The 20,940-nt window shown below is 37.3% G+C and overlaps 1 protein-coding gene across 1 annotated transcript in view; it reads left to right on the plus strand.

Moving 5' to 3' along the window:
* The first annotated feature begins 14,505 nt into the window (after positions 1-14,505).
* Positions 14,506-20,940, plus strand: part of Slc35f5 (solute carrier family 35 member F5) — a 35,412-nt gene continuing 28,977 nt past the window's right edge. The window contains exons 1-3 of the mRNA XM_076865862.1: positions 14,506-14,789; positions 15,571-15,661; positions 15,843-15,984. Of these exons, the coding sequence (XP_076721977.1) occupies positions 14,750-14,789; positions 15,571-15,661; positions 15,843-15,984 (273 nt within the window). The 5' untranslated portion in view covers positions 14,506-14,749. The remainder of the gene's footprint in view (positions 14,790-15,570; positions 15,662-15,842; positions 15,985-20,940) is intronic.

Here is a 20,940-nt window from a genome sequence, read left to right on the forward strand (position 1 = left end):
ATGTTTTAACAATATTCATTCTTCCATTCCATGAACATGGGATGTCTTTCCATTTATTTGTGTTTTTCTCATTTTTTTTTTCCCATAGATGTTTCATTGTTTTCAGTGTACAGGTCTTTAGCCTCCTCAGCTAAATTCATTTCTAATTTTTTTTGTAGCTATTTTAAATAGAGTTTTTTTCTTGACATCTTTTTTTTTTTTTTTTTTTTTTTTTTGATGTTTGCTGCTTTGGATACTTATGTCTTAGTGTATGCCAACTTTACATATTTTTATATGTTGATTTTGTACCTTACAAATTTACTGAATTTGTTTAGTAATTATTTTTCAGTGTCTATAGTATTTTTTGTTTGTTTGTTTTGGTACCAGGGATTGAACTCAGGGACTCTTTACCACTGAGCCATATCCCCAGCATTTTTTAAATATTTTATTTTGAGACAGGGTCTTGCTAAGTTGCTTAGGGCCTTGCTAAGTTGCTGAGGCTGGCTTTGAACTTGTGGTCTTCCTGCCTCTGCCTCCTGAGCCACTGGAATTACAGGCATGCACCACCATGCCCAGCTATAGTATTCTTTATAGCATTTTCCTTCAGACCCATTGCCTTGTTTTTACTTGTCATTTTGTGACATATTTCATGCTCCTCATCTCTTCCTATCTCTGTGCCTTTCTGAGTTTCTATGTTAATATAGAAGTCTTATGTTAAGATAGAGGTCTTTCATCCCTTATTTAAGTCACTAAGTATCAATTATTTAGCACATGTTATGTGGTTAACATTATATTAAGCCAGAGGAAGACAAAAAAAAGTAGATATGAAATTTCCTACTGTATCATCTCTTTCTTTTTTCAGAGAGAGAGAGAGAGAGAGAGAGTGAGAGAGAGAGAGAGAGAACTTGAGAGAACTTTTTAATAGATATTTTTCAGTTTTCGGTGGACACAACATCTTTATTTTATGTGGTGCTGAGGATCGAACCCAGCACCCCGCGCATGCCAGGCGAGTGCGTTACTGCCTGAGCCACATCCCCAGCCCTGTATCATCTCTTAAAAAAAAAACAATATTTCCATTTATGAAATTACTAGGTTATAGCTCCAGGGTAAACATAGACAAATGTAAAATCAGGTATAAATACTCAAGGAATTGAGAGAGGGAAAGGATGGAAGGAAGGAAGGAAGGAAGAAAGGCAGGCAGACAGGCAGATACTGTAGGGTCACAATTAGCTTCTGGCTCTGTGTTGAGCACAGAGTTGCTCTTCTTTTCTAGAACTTTTGGTGTAACCTGGTCACCAAAAGTTTTTAAAATTCTCCATATAATTCTATGGTGGCCCTTAGATTGGGAATCATGGTACTAAAACCTGAAAAGCATTACTGTAAGCAAAACCAGCTGCTTATTTTTTTTTTCATTTTTCTGACATTGGCTAACCTGTTTCGATTTGTAATTTTGATATGTTTATATTGACCTCAAGCATTTAACTTTAAATGAGAGTTTCTAGTAAGTGAATTCCTCCAGAGAGGACTTAGTTTATTGTTCAATAAATCTGTGAATACTGTAATTCCAGTCATGGACCAAGGTATCTCAGCCTTGACACTATTGATAGTGGATAATGCTTTGTTGTGGGAACTGTCTTATGTATTGTAGGATGTTTGCATCCTCCACTCCACACTACTGCTAGATGTCAGTAGCACCTTTCTTTCTTGTTATGGCAACCAAATATCTCCAGATATAGCTAAATGTCCTCTGAGGACCACCACATTAGTCTGAGCTCCTCAGAGACAAAGGTGATTTCTGATTTACTTATTGTATGTCAAGCACTGTATCTGGCACACAGTAGGTACTTGATAAAGAACTAATGAATCAAAACATGAAATTTCTAACTTGCTTACTACACCTACTATATTTTCAGTGATTTGTATCCACTAGAAATTGTCCCAGGGATTGAATGAAGATGGGTTGGATTGGCCCATGTAATATTTATAATGAAACTGCATTTCAGTTAAAGTTTGAAAACCCAGTTGACCAATTATAAAGCATAGATATATCAGTATGCCATGCAACTAGCTTCAGAGAGTTTATTCTTTCCATTTAAGGAAAAAGATAATTGACAGTATAAGTCTGGCAGGGAAGATGGTGGGATGACAGCAACTGACATCCTATAAGTGAAAACTCATGTGGGTATTCAAAGGAGCTGGCCTTAGTGCCACTGGTGGAGTGATTGTCTTGCTCTGTGAAGAATGTTGAGGGCTCAGTCATGCTAAACTATCAGAGACCCTGTCTGAGTTGCAACTAATTCACAATATGAAAAATAATAGCTTAATTTGTTTACTTTTGTCAGACAAGGGAGTTGTGAAACTTTTTTTCCTAAAATTACAAATTTTAGGAAAAAATAAAAAATTCTATCTTGACATGGTGTGGGATGTTATCATGGGATAGGCCCTTGTGGGAGTGGGGCAGGAGTAGTAAGGGTCACATGGGAACTTTGGTCTTTCACTTGGGTTTTGTTATGATTTAAATTTGGTATTCCCAAAATCTCATGTGTGAGAAAATGCAAGAAGGTTTGGAGGAGAAATAATTGTTATAGCTTTAGCTTAATCAGTGAGTTTAACCCCTGATAGGATTAACTGAAGTGGTAGGGTGTGGCTAGAGGAAGTGGGAATTGGGGTGTGGTTTGGGTATATATTTATACCTGGCAAGTGGAGTCTCTCTCTGCTTCTTGATCACCATGATGTGGGCTGCTCCCCTCTGCCACCCTCTCCCACGATGATGATAATGTTCAGCCTCACCTTTAGCTCTCAGGAATGGATCCAGTCTTCTATGGAATAAGTCCTCTGAAACTGTGAGCCCTCAAATAAACTCTTCCTCTTCTATAGTTGTTCTGGCCAGATCTTTTAGTCACAGCAGCGAGAAAGCTGACTAAAACATGTTTGCCATGAACCTAAAACTGCTTTAAAAATAAAGTATTTGAAAAAATATTACCTTAACATTTGCTAAATATTAATGCTAAGTTTGGTGGACTCTAAATGTACTTTTCCAGTTTTTCTATTTCATATGTCCTTCTCTTATAGTGACCTCAAAAAATTATATTAATTCAGTGATAACAGCTGCTCCAAGAATAGACTAATGAGGCAAATTTCTGGTAGAAGAAGCTGAATTTAAAGTCATTCTAAAATGAGGACTCTCTGAGAGATTTTTGTTGCCTGGTCTTCTGACCACTCACAGATTCCTAATTTTGAAAGTACTTATTTTATTTTATTATTAATATTTTAAATATGCATGACAGTAGAGAGTATTTTGACATACTATACACAAATGGAGTATAACTTATTCTAATTAGGATCCCATTCTTGTGGTTCTACATGATACGGAGTTTCACTTCACTGGTGGTGTATTCATATAGGAACATAGGAAAGATATGTCCAACTTATGCTGTCTTTCCTATTCCCATCCCTCTCCCATCCCTTCAGTCCCCTTTGTCTAGTCTAGTGAACTTCTATTCTTCCCTCCCTCCCTTATTGTGTGTTAGCATCTGCATACTAGAGAGAACATTTGATCTTTGGTTTTGGGGATTGGCTTACTTCACTTAGCATGATAGGCTCCAGAGCCATCCATTTATAAGCAAAAGTCATGAAACCATTCCTTTTTATGGCAGAGTAATATTCCATTGTGTATATATGCCACATTTTCTTTACCCATTCATCTGTTGAAGGGCACCTAGTTTGGTTCCATAGCTTAGATGTTATGAACTGAGCTGCTATAAACATTGATGTGGCTACTTCACTATATTATACTGGTTTTAAGTCTTTTTGGCATATGCTGAGGAGGGGGATAACATTTGGGTCAAATGGTGTTTCCATTCCAAGTTTTCTGAGCAATCTCCATACTGCTTTCCAGAGTTGTTGCACCAATTTGCAGTCCCACTAGCAATGTATGAGTGTACCTTTCCCCCTACATCCTTCTCAATACTTATTGTTGCTTGTATTCTTGATAATTGTCATTTGGACAGGAGCAAGATGGAACTTTTTTTTTTTTTAAATGTATTTGTTGACCATTCTTATTTCTCCTTCTGTGAAATGCCTGTTCAGTTCTTTGCCCATTTATTGATGGGGTTATTTGTGTGTGTGTGTGTGTGTGTTAATTTTTTTGAGTTCTCTATATATATCCTAGAGATTAATGCTCTATCTGAGGTGCAGTTCTCACTGATTTTCTCCCATTCTGTAGGCTCTCTCTTCATGCTTTTGAGTGTTTTCTTTTAGTTAGATATCATTGATTCTTGATTTTTATTTCTTGTGCTTTGGAAGTTGGTGCCTAAGCTGACATAATGGAAAGTTGGGCCTACAATTTCTTCTAGTAGTCACAGGGTCTTTTGTCTAATTTAGGTCTTTGATCCACTTTAATTTGAGTTTTGTGCAGGGTGAGGGATAGAGGTTCAATTTCATTCTGCTATATATGGATTTGCAGTTTTCCCAGCATCATTTGTTGAAGAGGCTATCTTTCTTCCAATGTATGTTTATGGCACCTTTGTCTAGTATGAAAGAACTGTATTTATGGGGGTTTGTCTCTGTGTCTTTTATTCTGTACCATTGGTCTTCATGTCTGTTTTGGTGCCAATACCATGCTGGTTTTGTTATTATAGCTCTGTAGTATAATTTTATATCTTAATTGAATTCAAATACCTTGAAAACACAATAAAGAGCACTTTAGATGGAGAAGCAATACTTAGGTCTTTTAGATTTTGCAATATTTACTTTTTAAAATATAGCTTGGGCTGGAGTTGTGGCTCAGTGGTAGGGCACCTGCCTAGCATGCGTGAAGCACTGGGTTCGATTCTCAGCACCACATATAAGCAATTAAATAAATAAAGTTCCATCAATAACTAATAAAAATTTATAGCTTATCCATATAATAATATCCACATATACAATAGCTAACTGTTTTAAAAAGAAAAAGGAAAAGGAATCCCAGAGGTATAAAGGTATTCCTTAGGGGGCAAGTTGAAGATATTTTCAACTCTCCTACATTTTGCAAGTCAAGGCAGTTTTGGGGGGCATATCCCATCATTATTTAGTTCTCAACTAATTTCATTTTGAGTGTGCAGCAGCCACTCTTATTCTATTATTCTCCTGCCTCCATCCTGGTATAGTTGACCACCTATTTTCTCTGTAATATTCTGTAATGAGTATTAAAGTGACGCATACAGTAGAATTTGATGATACTGTTCTATACTTATTTTTTTGTTCCTATGTTTCTAGATCCTCAACAAGTTTTACTTACCCAATAAATATGTTCACATTACTGGTACTCTTTAAAACAGTACAGGTATGCAGATTGTTTGAGATGATATTTAATAGTCTCCATGTTAATTCCACATTCTGTTCATTAGTTAATACCATTTTAAAAATCGATTTCAATCTGTCCACTTCCATAACTTCCTCTCAAGTCTAAGACACTGAATGAACTTGATTATGACCATGTCTTTTGATGAGTTTCAGGGGCAAAACCAGTTCCTTGAACTTTCCTGAAGGAAAGTTCTCTCAACATTTTCAAATTTCTATGGTACTCTAACCACAGGAGCAAGCCCCCTTCAGCAAAATCACTTCCTAGGAAGCATTCTCACATGGTTTGGGTGAGGAAGAGAGGTGAGATGGTTTTTTTCTTGTACTTGTCAACACTCTTGAGAGTAAAACAGGCAAATAAGTGGTCAGAAGTCCACATGGAGAACTGCAAGGTCAAGTATAAATTGTACCTTTTTCCTTAGAGTTCCTAGGATTATTTTGTTCAGTCTTTTATGAAGGTACTAATTTTACCAAAGGAGAGAGGGGCTTTTCCATGGCTCCAAACCATAAATCTGCCTCTACCTGACAATTGGTTTTCACAAGTCCACTGGGGCCTGGACAAATAGAATTTCTGTGACATGCACTACAAAGCAAGAACAGCCAATAGTAAGGGCAAAATTTAGGTGCTCTCCATCAGCCTGGATTTGCTCAAGCTTTCAAGTGGGTACACATTCATAGTAGTAGTTATACCTTACTTTCACTGGTTATACTCCAACTGGCATGCACACATGATATTGGATCTTGTCCCTCAAAAAATTTCCTATCCTTCTTTAATTATTTCTGGAGTCCCTAGATACTCCTCAACTGTACTCACATATAAGCTTTCTCTCTTTTTAACAATTATTTCATTAAGTTTTATTCTTAAGTTTAAAATCACAAAACATAAAATTAACCATTACATGAAGGGCACTTTGGTGACATTTAGTACATTCATAATGTTGTGAAACTACCACTTCCATTTAATTCCAAAACATTTTAGTCACTTCCAAAAGGAAACCTCATCCCCACTAAGCAGTTGCCACCTCATCCCCTGCCCATGCTCCCTTTCTGCATTAACTGTAAGTCACTAAATTATGTTGTTTATATGGATTTACCTATCCTGGATATTTTATGTAAATAGAAGTATAGAATATGTGACTTTTTTATGTCTGGCTTCAACTTAGCCTAATGTTTTTGAGATACACCCACATTGTAGCATATATCAGTACTTCATTCCTTTGTGTAATATTCTTGAATAATATTTCATTTTATATACATACCTCAATTTGTTGATTCGTTCATCAATTAGTGGACATTTGGGTTGCTTTCCTCCTCAATTTCTTACAGGATTTTCAAAGGAAGTACTCCTTTCTTTGTTACTAGTCTTCAATATGAAGACAAATCTCAATCTTCATGTGCTATCAGGTATCAGTTTGCCAACCATTCCCAGATAATTCTGAATGCCTCTTAGACTCAAGCTAGAATTCCATCCCTGTCGAGATGACAAAGTTCACAAGAAAGTATAACAGATTCGCAGAGACACATCTTGATTTGAGATAACTGAACTAAGGCTAATGCATGTGTATTTGTTTATGTATGCATACTGTTTGTGGTGAAAATATGTCCATAAATTTGACATATTTCTCTACAAAAGGTGCAGCCTAATCTCCCTCCTGTTGTATGTGGACTAAGTGACTTACTTCTTACAAACGGAATATGGAGAAAGTGATGGTGTGACTTCTGAGGCTAGGTCATAAGGACACTGTGGTTTCCTCTGGGGAAAGTGATGGCGTGACTTCTGAGGCTAGATTATAAGGACACTGTGGCTTCTTCTCTGCTCTCCCTCTTATACTTTTTGTCCTGGGAGAAGGCAGAAAGCTGCCATGTCATGAGGATACTCAAGAAGTCTGTGGAGGCCCTGATGGTGTAGCTCAGTGATAGAACCCATCTTAGCATATGGTTGGCCTGAGCTTTTATCCCTATTACCAAAAACAAAACACAAAGAACAAAAATGTCCTGTAGAAAGGCCTATATGGAGAGCTGCTAAGGCCCTGAGGCCTCTTGCCAACAATCTGCAAGGAACTAGTCCTTCCGCTGATAGCCAAGTGAGCATTCTCTTTGAATTGGATCCTAAAACCTCAGTCAAGTCTTCAGATGACAGCAGGCCCAGTATTCTTTGACTTCAACCTCATAAAGAGACCTTGAGCAAGAACCACTACACTAAGCCCAAAATTCCTGACCCACATAAATTATGAAATAGTATTTTTAAGCCATTATGTTTCAGAGCCCAATCTCTCTGCTATTGTATGTGGGCTAGACTTGGTGACTTACTTTTAATAAATACAATATGGGGAAAGTGATGGTGTGATTTCTGAGGCTATGTCAAAAGAGACACTGTGATTTACTTTTTGCTTTCCCTCTGATATTTCTTGTTCTGGGAGAAGCCAGCAAGCTGCCATGTCATGACAATACTCAAGAAGACTGTGGAGAGGCTGGGGTGTACCTCAGCAAACACATTCTCAGGATACACGTCAGAGAAAATTCTCACAGAAATATAGAATCAGGGTGTTTTTTTTGGTTTTGTTTTGCAGTGCTTGAGTGCTATACCACTAAGCTACATTACAAGCCCTTTTAACTTATGTATTTATTTGAGACAGGGTCTCATTAAGTTGCCGAACCTGGCCTTAAACTTGCAATCCTTCTGCCTCAGCCTGCCAAGTCTGGATTATAGGTATGCACCACCAAACCTGGCTTAGTATATGTTCTTGAATGAACGGGACTTTGTAGGACACAAACAGAAAATCATGTTTTTGTTTCCCAACTTTCCCCCTAAACACTTACTTGTTGTTTATAGTCCTGAGATAAAAGAGTAGGCCTGTTGCTTTGCTTTACTGGGTACTTTAAATATCAGAAAGTCCATTTTAGTCTTATGGTCTTACAACACTTCTTCCATTAAACTTCACCTCTCTGCCAGTTTAGGTCTTTTTCAGGCCTGAAAACCTGCGGTTGAACTTAGCTCACATTTTTTTTTTTTTTTAAACTGGGGATTAAACCCAGGGGTGCTTTGCTACTGAGCCACATCCCCAGTCATGTTTATGTTTTGAAACATACCATCACTAAGTCTCTGAGGGTCTCACTAAACTGCTGAGGCTGACCATGAATTTGAGATTTTCCTACTTCAGCCTCCCGAGTTGCTCGGATAATAAGCATACATGGCTTGATTTCTTTATTCCAAGTCTTCTTCTATTTCCTTTCCCCCATTCACTAGTCTATGTCTGCTACTTCCATGGGTAGGAAACAAAGTAGAGGAAGTAAGCCACATAATAAGGAGAAAAGCATTACTTGATAGACTGGTCTGATTGTGATCCGGCTTTCGTGCCTTCTGGGAATGGTACAGTTGTATGACAGAATCTTCCTGTACTGACTCACAAACACTGGTTGTTAAATTATCAGGAATAAGGTGGCTGGTAAGTCACTAAAAATTAAGTTACATGTAAACTTATAATTAGATAAATATATTAAACACAAAGGTAGTAAGTACTTATTACCTCCCAGTTATTTAACTATTGTATACCATTATCTGTATTCTTGCGCTTACTTATATTTTTTATGTATGCATGATAGAAATACTCTATTATGGTGTCCTATTGTACAACTTTTTTCCAACTCCATGTTTAGTGATGTCATATTGGTAATTTGGAGTAGGCCTTGGTGGGAGTTGGGAACCATGAAATCACACCACAGAAATCAGACATACTAAAAATTTGGGCTTTTTACCTGGAGATCTGGTTGTTAAAACCTTTACCAGAATACTGAATAACAACCTATGTTCTCATGAATGCTTCTGCTGAGAGATATGTTATATTCCAATGCAGACCTATTTCTGCTGGGAAATGTAGGTCTTGTTTCCCTGACCACTTACAAATTTTTCAAGTAGTTCTCTATTAGAAGTATTATATCTCTGTAGGCATCCCTTACTGAATAAAATCCATGTGAAGAAATCCAATATGGCTTCTTTCCATGGGATCCATTTCTGTCCTATAAGAAAGTCATCTTGATTTGTTCTGCTTGAAGTATACAGATCATTCCCATCAGTGTTCCCTTTCCTTAATTTGCTGTCAAAGAAGCAAGCTTCCTATAGGCTCCCAGATCCTGTCACACTCAGACTCAGCTATTAGATTTGTTTTTTGTTTATTCAGGCATGTCTATGCTTTTCCCAATAAAAGGTGGAGCCTAATCTCTCTGCTATTGTATGTGGGCTAGACTTGGTGACTTACTTTTAATAAATACAATATGGGGAAAGTGATGGTGTGATTTCTGAGGCTAGGTCAAAAGAGACACTGTGATTTCCTTTTTGCTCTCCCTCTTATACTTCTTATTCTGGAAGAAGCCAGCAAGCTGCCATGTTATGACAATACTGAAGAAGACTGTAGAGGGACTGGGGATGTACCTCAGCAAACACATACTCAACATACACTTCGGAGAATATAAGCCAATATCTTTGAATGTTCTTTTGAGGTGGCTATTCAGGTCACCAGATGACTGTTTTAAAAAAATCCTCTCTTCCATCTTTTCAAATCCCTTTATAGATTCCTAGTTTACATACAGCCTGGACATGAATGTTGTCCTGATGATAACACTGGGTTGAAATACCCCCTTTATAAATCTCACCTGGATTTTATAACACCCCACCTTAGACCACGACTATCTTTGCCATCTATTGTTTTTTTCTTTGTTTTGGGGGTGGGGGAGGTCTGCTCAAATGAGGAGACAACAGGAATAGTCACATATAACAACTTGCTACATATATGGCTGGTTAGTTACTTTTGTTTAGATGTTCTTTTTTGAGAAGCAAATCTAGGCTGTACATTTGTCACATGGGGTTGGGAAGGGTTCCAGGGACTATCCAGCTCTGGCCAGGTTTTTCACTTGGCAACTAGAAGAAGATAAGAGCTCAGGTGTTGATTGATGCAAATGAGAAAAGAGAGACAAGGTTGTCCTGGGCAAGCATTATCAGATATCAGGAGCAGAGTACATGGGAGGTAAGTGAACAAGTAAGAAGCTGAGGAGGAATAGAACATGCTGGGAAATAGGTGTGGCTGTAAATGAGCTCCTTAGTACTATGTTCTTCTTTGCTCACATGGGCCTCTCAGCTGAAGAGAACTTGGTCAGTGGTTTTAAGGCAAAAGGTAGACACGGGGCAATGCTATTTTAAATTGTTCAGGAGTCAAACATATGTGCCTTTTACTTTCTTACCCAATTTCTTAACACTATGCCTTCAATATTAAGATATAAAAGAACGTGATTCTCCAGTGACCATTTTCAAAACATCCACCAATTTAGTGTTCTGCATGATACAGAGTGCTAAGAGGATACTATGAAAGGCATTTAGATTCAGTATCTCCTAGCTTAGCAAATACTTGGCCTAATTACATGATCTGTTTTATCTATAACACAATTTGAGGGCAGGCCCCATGGGTACTCCTACAACACTACACTGGTAGACATTGGGCAGATAACTAATAATAACTGGTTTACTTTATTTCTCTTTAGCTGGGGGTATAGGTTAGTAGTAGAGCATTTGTCCAAAAGTGTTTCTCTTACCTAAAATCCCTGAGCTTTCTGACTGCAATATGAATTAGAAGTCTGAACTCGCTTGCTTAGTTTCCATTTCTCTAAAACTCACCTAACCTGTCTTATTTCTCATTACTTCACTACATACATAACTGTTCTCTGTCAAACCAGTTTTATAACCTATCTCTGGATACACCTTTTTCTCTTGGTCACAATTTTTTTTTTTTTTAACCAAGAAAAAAAAATTTCCTCTCCTGTATTTAAATCAAGGTCAGATTCCACTTCTTTTCTGAAATCTTTCCTGTCTATACCTACAGAATGACATTATGTCCTTAGAACTCTGGTTCATGCACTCAAAACATGACAATGAGTCAACAGGGGAATCAATGCCTATTCTATGGAACTTTTATTTAAATATCTGCTGCTATCTTGCCCTTCCAACTTGCCCTCTAAATCTATAGAGTTTAATTGCATATTATAACACTAAACTTAACCTTAGATATCTCAGAACCTCCCAAGTTTATGATTTGTACCATAGCATATAATTTACTCCATAAAATGAAGTTTCAAATTTAAAAGAAGTCTTTTACACATGTATTTTTTAAAATTGTGAACCTTAATCCATTTAACCATGTCTTAGAAGCAAATCAAGTCAACAAATATTTATCAAACCAACTATGTTTCCAGCATTTGGGTAGGTGTTGCAGAGAATATGACATATGTTTTACTCTTGCAAGAGACCAAATATGCAAACAATGGATCAAGCACATATAAAAATAGAACTCTGACCTACGACCTGTGCACTAACCAGTTCATTTATAACCTATTATAAATGAACAGGACTTGGTACCTGAATCTTTTTCCTTTAGTCCACTATAGTTTTTACATTGCTCTGCTTGCCTTTGAGTTACTGCCAAACACAAGTGATGGTGGTTGTCTGTATTGGCAAACTGCAGATCCAAGTCATCCTTTGGTATCTCTAGAATTGGTCTGAAGAACCCCTGGATTCCAAATTTTAAGGATGCTCAAGACCCCATATATAAAAGGGTGCAGTACTTGCATAAAACCTACATATGTCCTCCCATATACTTGAAATAACTGCTAGATTATTTATAATACCTAATACAAATTAAATGCTATGTAAGTAGTTATGTTTATTCAGGGAATGATGACAAGAAAAAGTCTTTATGTGTTCAGTACAGATGTGACTTTTTTGTTGATACTTTCCATCTATGGTTGGTTGAATCCATGAACATGGAACCCACAAATACAGACTGACTGTACGTATTCTTTGCTTATTCTCATTTGGATGTTCATTTATTTCCATATTTGGAATTCACATAATTATTATAGTTGGTTCCAACTATTAACTTAGAGACCCCAAAGATTCAGGATGTAGTCATTTGCAATTTTACAAGGGCTTGAATTTAAATCGTCGTCTTATTTAAGAGTGGTATACTAGTTAATGACTAACCTGTATACACACACATATTGATTTTTCTATTCATATTGTGGCATATGTACTTTACTAGGGAAGCTACATTCTCTAGACTGCATTTCAGGTTGTGGTTTTTAATGTGTCAGACTTATAATATGATGAATTTTAAGAGACAATAGGGATTTCAAAAGGACCTGAGGAATGATTAACTTTGAAGAGTAAAAAGAAAATTAATCAAAATAAAAGATAAAGTCTATGAGAATAGTAAAACTGCTACCAATCTAAAAGAAATGGAGATTTGGGAAAGGAATTAGATACAATGAAAAGGGCAAGAGACAACAGGATGTTCAAGTTCAAAAATATTGACTGCCAATTCTGTAAAAGACAGTTATAGATGCTGTGTATATACACACATATGTGCATATGTACCTATACATATACATATATGTATGTATATGTACATACACACATATAAAGTGGAGAATAAAAGTCCTTACTCTTGTAGAACCCAGTTCAATACTAGTCTGGGAAACTAGCCAGACAGTAGAGTGCTTGTCTAGCATGTTCAAGAACCTGAACTGGATCCCCAGTTCTTGGGGGACGGGGTGGGGAGAGCTGACTTTATCAGATCAGACAGCAATTTCAAGAACAAAATTTGAGGTAACTGAGGACTTAGCCTTTGTGAGAGAAATGAGAAAAATGTCATGTTGGTACCCCAACACAGAAACCATACCAGAGCCTATTTTAACAGAATACTTCCATGGAACTTCCTTCACGGAACCCAGGGAAAAAACATTAATACAAGAATTAAAATAAGTTTTGAAACTACTTGAAATCAGTCTACCTAGAAATATTTTATCCAACATACAAATATTGGTATCACTGACCTTTAGCAGATACTTTGGAAATACATGGCAATAATGGTAACTTACACACAAAATACTATTGCTTGCATTATTTGAAGTAAGAGGCCCATATTTATTTATGGAGACACTGAGGCACAATAGAATGTTGATAATCTTCAAGATTACATAACAACCTGTGGTCATATTAAGAATTAGAACCCAGTTTTTAGGACTCTTAGATCCTGAGAGATATTCCTAACACTATTTTTTTTTTCAGACTATACATCATACATGTAGCATAAAAAATTCTTATGCATATTATGAGCCTGATATCCTAAAGAATGTTAAGAAAAATAATCTAATTTTGGAATACTTTGCAAACAAATTTTTCCCAATAATCTCAAGTAGATGGTTATAGTTTTTCTACTCTGCAAAATAAATTTCTGAATGATTTATTAGAGGTGCTTCATGCTTTTAATTAGAAACTGATTAAACCAACACAAAACTTCATTGATATTGTCACTAGAGCATGCATATAATTATACATACCAGAGTATGCTACATACATAGAGTATGTATATAATTTCATACACGAACAATAAGATTTATTTACTCTGCATTATCTGATTAAAATGTTAAAAATGCACTTGTAGTAGACATTTTCAGTTAAATTACAGAACCCTTAAGTCTCGTTTTTGTTTTCTAAATACAAATCAGGATGCTGGCCAAGCCTCCTTTCTTACTGGATATTTAAGGTATTTAAAAAACTTTAATAAGACTAACATTTGTGAAGTTCTTACTATGCATCATGAGGTTAATCCTTTACGTTTGTAAACACGTGTGGTATTGTGCATGGTCGCGGAGGGCGCGCACACACTCTGTCTCTCTCCAGTTTTTAGATAAAGGCCAGGATAATAAGGAGCTTGCCCAAGGGCACACCTTGAAACTCCAGGAGTTAGGATCTAGTTCACATACAAAAGGCTCCAAGAATCCAAAGGAACCCCAAGCCAACTTTGCTTCTGTCTTCTCCAGAAAGGATATTTTAAGTTTCCTGCCCTCTTAAGAAAAGGAGCTGCCAGGGCGGGCTTAAACCCTCAGTCATTTCCTAAACCCTTCACACTTCCCCAGCCACCGGCCCCGGCTCCCACCTTCTACCCTCCTATCTCCTCCCTTCACTGGCGCGTCTTCTTGCTGGGTTCCCCATTGCTGGCAGAACTCCACAACCCGCCGCCGAGTCACCGTGGAGACGCGCCCCGCCGCGGTCCGTCGTCGCGCCGACGTGACGTAACCTATGCGCCGCCGCCATCGCAGGGGGCGGGGCCGCTGGGCTGGCCTGCCGGGGGCGGGGCCGGGGCCAGGCCGAGCTCCGGGCATCTGCAGCCATCTCTGCCTACGCTGTCCCTTAGCTTTCCTCACTCCCCGCCCGCTTGGGCCGCGCGGAGTTGAGTGGCATCGACGGCCTCGCCCTGAGGGGCACGGCTGCTTCAGAGGCTCTGCCTCCTGCGCGGCGCGATGTCTGGCGCCGAGACGACCCTCTGAGTCTGAGGCCGCGGCCGTGGCGCTAGGCGGCGGCAGGGCCGGGCCGGGTCCGCTCATGGTGCCGCCAGGACGCCATCGCGGGGCAGGAAGGCCAGGTAAGCAGGCAGGGAAAGGCCCGAAGTCACCTGGGACCAATGCCGGAACCAAGTGCTCTCGAACTGCCCCGCCTCCGGGCCGCAGTGGCAGCGGTCTCTGGGGACCGGGAGCGCCGGAGGCTGATGGGCGTCGGAGCAGGGTCTAGACTGGCAATAGGGGAAGCTGCTGGTGATGGACGCCTCAGATTGACCACGCTTCCTGAGGAGGCGTCACCCGCTACCCACCAACTCTGAAAGAGGAGGATTCCTTTTAACAGCTGTTTCCCCACCCTCCTCGTAAATCGCTGTGGCGATCCGAAATAACTAGATGTAGTGACAGGGTAGGTGGGGGACCATGGGGCTCCTTTTCCTTCACCATGGGCGCTGAGCGGAAAGGTTCCTGCAAGACCCACAGCAAATCACTTCCTCTTAAATAACCAAATTTCGCTGGAGATCGGGGACAGAAGAAAACACTTAGGCAAGGGCACGTGTCTACACACTGTCCCTGGGGTAGATTCCTCTGGAGGGAGAAGACAGTGGGAGTTCTGTTATCTGTGAAACTCTCAGAATCTATTTTTCAGTAGTTAACTATTCTTAAATATTTCTTTCCCACTATGTCATACACTAATCTGAGTATTAATTTGAACTGTAAAATGGATTACATGAAAGTCTAGAGAAAAGTATCGTTTGTATTTAACACATTTTTGGTATTTTTCTTTCCTTTTCTTTCAATTTGAAGGTGAGTAAAAAGGTGATGATTCTTGAGTTGTCAGTGTTTTCATAAGCAATTTGTGGTTTTTAGGTGCCCTGAGTTCTTCACCTCCTTTTAGACTGAGAGCTGCCAAGTTTTCAGGCTTTGCTTTTGAGAATCTAAGAGAGGCCATTAAAACCAGGTAAATTCTACACTTTTTGTATGCTGTATCACTTTCATACTGAACATTAGTTAACAAGTGTTAGATGTTTCTATTACATTCCTTTTCTCATTTTTTTAATATGGTTTCTTTTGGAAGTCATTTTTTTTTCTTCTTTTTTTGGAAGTCATTTCTAATTAGATGTATATTTTCAAAAAAACAGATTGCAAATGGTGTGTGTATTTATCATGAACCGAATGAATTCCCAGAACAGTGGCTTTACTCAGCGAAGGCGAATGGCTCTGGGGATTGTTATTCTCCTGCTTGTTGATGTGATATGGGTTGCTTCCTCGGAACTTACTTCGGTATGTACCTTTTCTCTAGGAATGATGTTATAGTAAAAGTGTTAATGTTAAAAAAAAAAAAAAAAGTACTTTTAGGCATTACTAGTTCATGCTTATTAAAACAGTATTTTAAATATCAAATTATTATGTTTTCTTTAATACTGGATTAGTGTCATTTCAAGTTATAACTGAAATCGTGTTCTTTGTTGTCTTACAGTTTTCTTGTGTATTGTAGGGAGGGTTACATAAAAGGAGAGAATATATATATATATATATTTTAATATATGCAGGTGATTTTGTTGTTTTTTTTTTCCCTTCCAAATTCAACTTCTTTCTCTATTAATATTATTTTGTAGTGAATAACTGTTCAGGATACAAAGCAATCTTTCAGCATTTAATAGAAAGTAAGACCACTTTTAGGCTGGAGTGTAACTCAGTGGCAGAGTACTTGCTTAGCATGTTTGGGGCCCTGGATTCAATTCCTAGCATCACAATTGCATGTGCTTGTATGCACGCTTGTGTGTGGGCACACACACACACATACACATACACACATATAATTTTGGACAAATGAATAAAAGTGATCAGACTTTTCATGTACAGGTCACTTATGCGCATGCCTGGGTACATTTACATTAACATATTTGCTGATACAAACATTATATGAAGTAATAGTATTCAATGATTACCTTCAGTTAAATTTTGTGTTTGTTGATGGCCTGTTGTTGGTCATAATGTATTGTGAGTTCATAGTTAGTTTTTCTTTTTACTTGTAAGCATAATTCTGTCTGGTTAATAATCCCTATAAAAAAAACTGCAACTTTTTATTTTTAGAATAAACTCCATTTCAACTTACATCAAATATAAAAGAGGAAATGAGTATTTATAAAATGAATTTAAATGTCAAAAGGGGCACATCTTCTCACATCATAACTAAAGGTGAATAGTTGACCCTGGCATTCTATCCTGTGAATAAATAATTTTTAGCCTTTCTGGAATCAGGCTTAGGAATACAACAGGCCATTTGTTTTTCACTTTAAAACTTTTCTATAATCTTCTTTTAGATTAACATTCTGTAATTTTACCTCAAAGAAATCTAATGTTGACAGAGAATTAAACCTAGCTATTAAGTTTTATAGTTTCAAGTAAATTATTTTATTTAGGACAAAAGAGCACCAGTTTAGCAACTTGTATCTAAACAATGTTAGAAAACCCCAACCAACTTGTTTTGGTAGTAATTTCACAATGTATGCATGTATCAAAACACCATATTGTACACAGTAAATATAATTATTTTTTCATTCAACACCTCTAGCAATCAGGGAAATGCAAATCAAAACTACACTAAGATTTTAACTCACTCTAGTCAGAATGGCAATGATCAAGAATACACATAACAATAAATGTTGGTGAGGTTTGCGGGGGGGGGGGGGGGGGGGGAGTTAAACTTGTACATTGTTGGTGGGACTGCAGCTAGCACAACTACTCTGGAAAGCAGCATGGAGATTCCTCAAAAAAACTAGGGATGGAACCACCATATGACCCAGCTATCCTACTCCTTGCTATTTTCTCCAAAGATCTAAAATTGGCATACGATAGCCATGCACCATATCAATGTTTATAGCAGCACAAGTCAAAATAGCTAAATTTTGGAATCAACCGGATGCCTGTCAGTAGATAAATGGATTAACAAATTGTGGCATATATATCAATGGAGTTCTACTTAGCCATAAAAAAGAATGAAAGTATGGCATTTACCAATAAATGGATGGAAATGGAGAATATCATGTTAAGTGGAATTAGCTGAATTCAGAAACTCAAAGATTAAATGTTTTCTCTTATATGTGGAAGCTAGAGTAAAATAAAGGAGAGGGGGAGGGAAGGATAGGATAATATGAAGAACCAAATATAAATTAATAGTCAAATATAAATTAAAAGGCAAGTGAAAGAAAGCTAGTAGAGGAAGGGGAATGGGAGTAGGGAAGGAGGATTGGAAGAAAAAGGGGTGGGAAAAGGGAGGATTATGAACTGAAATAGATTTATTTCCATTTATGTATGAGTTTGTCGGGATGAACCAAACTACTATATATAACTGGAAAGCTCTGATAAAAATATGTGTATCATTACTTTTTGTCAATTATACCTCAATAAAGCCAGAACACCCCCTTTTTTTTTTTTAAAAAAAAAGCAAACTGTTTTAATAAGATTTTATAATTTTCTTATCCAAGAGCACATGCAATATATCTTAATTCTTCAACCAGATAAGCTTATCATACTTTTCAGATAAATTGTGTATTTCAAAAAGAAAACCAGTCTTTTCATTATGGAAAAGTTCAAACTCGCAAAGTAGATAGAGTGGTATAAAAAATTTCTGTGCATCTATCATTTACCTTCCGAAATTTTTCTGAGCTTATCAATCCTGCTCAAAACTTTTCCTTGAGTACTTTTTTTGTTGTTCTTTGTGGTATTCGGGATGGAACCCAGGAGTGCTAAGCTATACCCATAACTTTTTATTCATTTGAGAGACGATCTTGCTAAGTTGCCCAGGCTGTCCTTGAATTTACAATCTTCCTGCCTCAGCCTCCCAATTCACTGGGATTACAGGAATGTCCCAGCATACCTGGCTGCTTAGAGTATTTAAAAGTAAATTCCAGCTGTATAACTTTTTTTCTGTTTCCCTCAAAAGGAAAAACGACTTTTATTTTTTAAAAAATACAATCATTTGGGGCTGGGGTTGTGGCTCAGCGATAGAATGTTTGCCTATCACGTGCGAGGCCCTGGGTTCGATCCTCAGCACCACATATAAATAAATAAATAAAGGAATTGTGTCCAACTAAAAAATAAATTTAAAAAAACCCTACAATCACTATATCATTAACATATCTAACAAAATTAACAATAATTCCTTAGAATCACCAGATATCTAGTTTATATTCAATTTATTTTCAGCTGTGTCAAGGATTTCTTTTTTTTAGGTGTTTAGAATCTAAACAAAGACCACATGTTGCTTTTGTCCTGTCATTTAAGTCACTTATTTCTCAAGTGTATCTCCTCTTTTTAATTTTTTTTCTTATGCCATTGGTTTGTTGGAGAAGCTGGATCAATTTTCCTATAAAATATACATCTTGATTTTGTTGATTGCCTCCTTGTGGAGGTAATTACATTTTTTCTTGTTTCCCTTTTATGACACAGGTAAGATGGTAGTTAGTTGTAAGGTCTTGATTTAGGTTGAGTTTTCAGGAAAGAACTGGATACTTCTTAAAACATCACAAACAAAGGTCCATAAATACTGAGTTAGGCACATAATGACTGCAGGTCTCATATTGAGTTATTTAGATTTATGTGCTATAAAATTATTCATTAAAATTTAGGTGATGATTGAATAAACATATGACTATTGCCCTGATAAGAGTATTTCATTGGGTTGCAAAATAATGATCTTTCTAAGGACCATTTCTTCTGTATTTATTAGTTGGAATTCTTTAAGTACAATTTTTCCAAAACTAATAATTATCCTTAAGCATGGTTTATACACAAAAGATTGGGTAAATCTTGATTTTTTTCTGCCTTTGTTTATTTTAGAGTAGAATTACCTTAACTACTTCTGGTAGTAACAATTGAGAATTTTTTGGCATCATTACAAGCTCATAGATTTTTATGTATTTTATATATTTGACATGTATTTCAAAGTATTTTAGTTAAACTTCTTTTAAAGCTAAACTGTCCTATTGACAAGTGGGAACCCTTTTGGGTTGGCTCTGGGATGCTTTTACTATGACCCAGGAATGGTCCTATTTATTTATTTTTTATTCTAATTTGTATATATGATAGCAGAATAAATTACAATTCATATTATACACACAGAGCACAATTTTTCATATCTCTGGTTGTACTCAAATTAGAGTCACACCATTTGTGTCTTCGTACATGTACTTAGGGTAATAACTTCCATCTCATTCTACCGTTTTTTATACCCCTATGCCTCCACCCTTCCCCTTTTTCCCCTTTGCTCTATCTAGAGCTTGTCTAATCCTCCTCTGCTGTCCACCAATCCCATTATCAATCTTCATCAGAGAAAACATATGGCATTTGGTTTTTTGGGATGGCTAACTTAGGATTATATTCTCCAACTCCATCCATTTACTTGCAAATGCCATGATTTTATTCTCTTAATGCTGAAGAGTATTCCATTGTGTATGTATACCACATTTTCTTTATCCATTCATCAACTGAAGGGAAGCAGGGTTGGTTCTACAGTTAAGCTATTGTGAATTGTGCTGCCATAAACATTGATGTGGCTGTGTCCCTGTAGTATGCTGTTTTTAAGTCCTTTGGGTATAGACTGAGGAGTGGGATAGCTGGGTCAAACAGAGGTTCCATTACCGATTTTCCAAGGAATCTCCATACTGCTGCACGCATTTGCAGTCCCACCAGCAATGTATGAGTGTGCCTTTCCCGCAACATCCTCACCAACACTTAACCTGTTTGCTTTTTGACACAAGATACTTCAGATTCATTTCCTGCCTCATACCTGAATTTGGTCATTGCCTATAGGAACCATGTTTCTTTAGTGCAAAATGGCCTAGAGTTTCTTATTCCTCCTGGTTTGTCATCTTTTTCTATGCCTTTTCAGTGCATATAACTAGGATTATTTTTCCCCTTGAAGACAAAATGGTAAGTTTATACTGATATTTCTAATTCAAAGGAAGATTATAGGTTTTTGTATAGGCACCTAATAATACTAAACTTTATGTACTTTTCTTCATATACTGTTCTTCGTTGATGATTTCATGTTGTTTCCTCTGGGCTGACTCTTCTTCAGTCCTTCACGCACAGCTCAGGAAGAGTCTCTCAAAAAACTTCTATAACCTTCCTATTCTTTCTCTTTTTGGTGCTTTCATGGCATCCTGAACTTCTATCATTGTACTTTGTACATTATACTGCATTTTCTTTGTATATGTGTTTTAGCCCGCGACC

Source organism: Callospermophilus lateralis, chromosome 9, assembly GCF_048772815.1.
Source record: "Callospermophilus lateralis isolate mCalLat2 chromosome 9, mCalLat2.hap1, whole genome shotgun sequence".
Classification (NCBI taxonomy): domain Eukaryota; kingdom Metazoa; phylum Chordata; class Mammalia; order Rodentia; family Sciuridae; genus Callospermophilus; species Callospermophilus lateralis.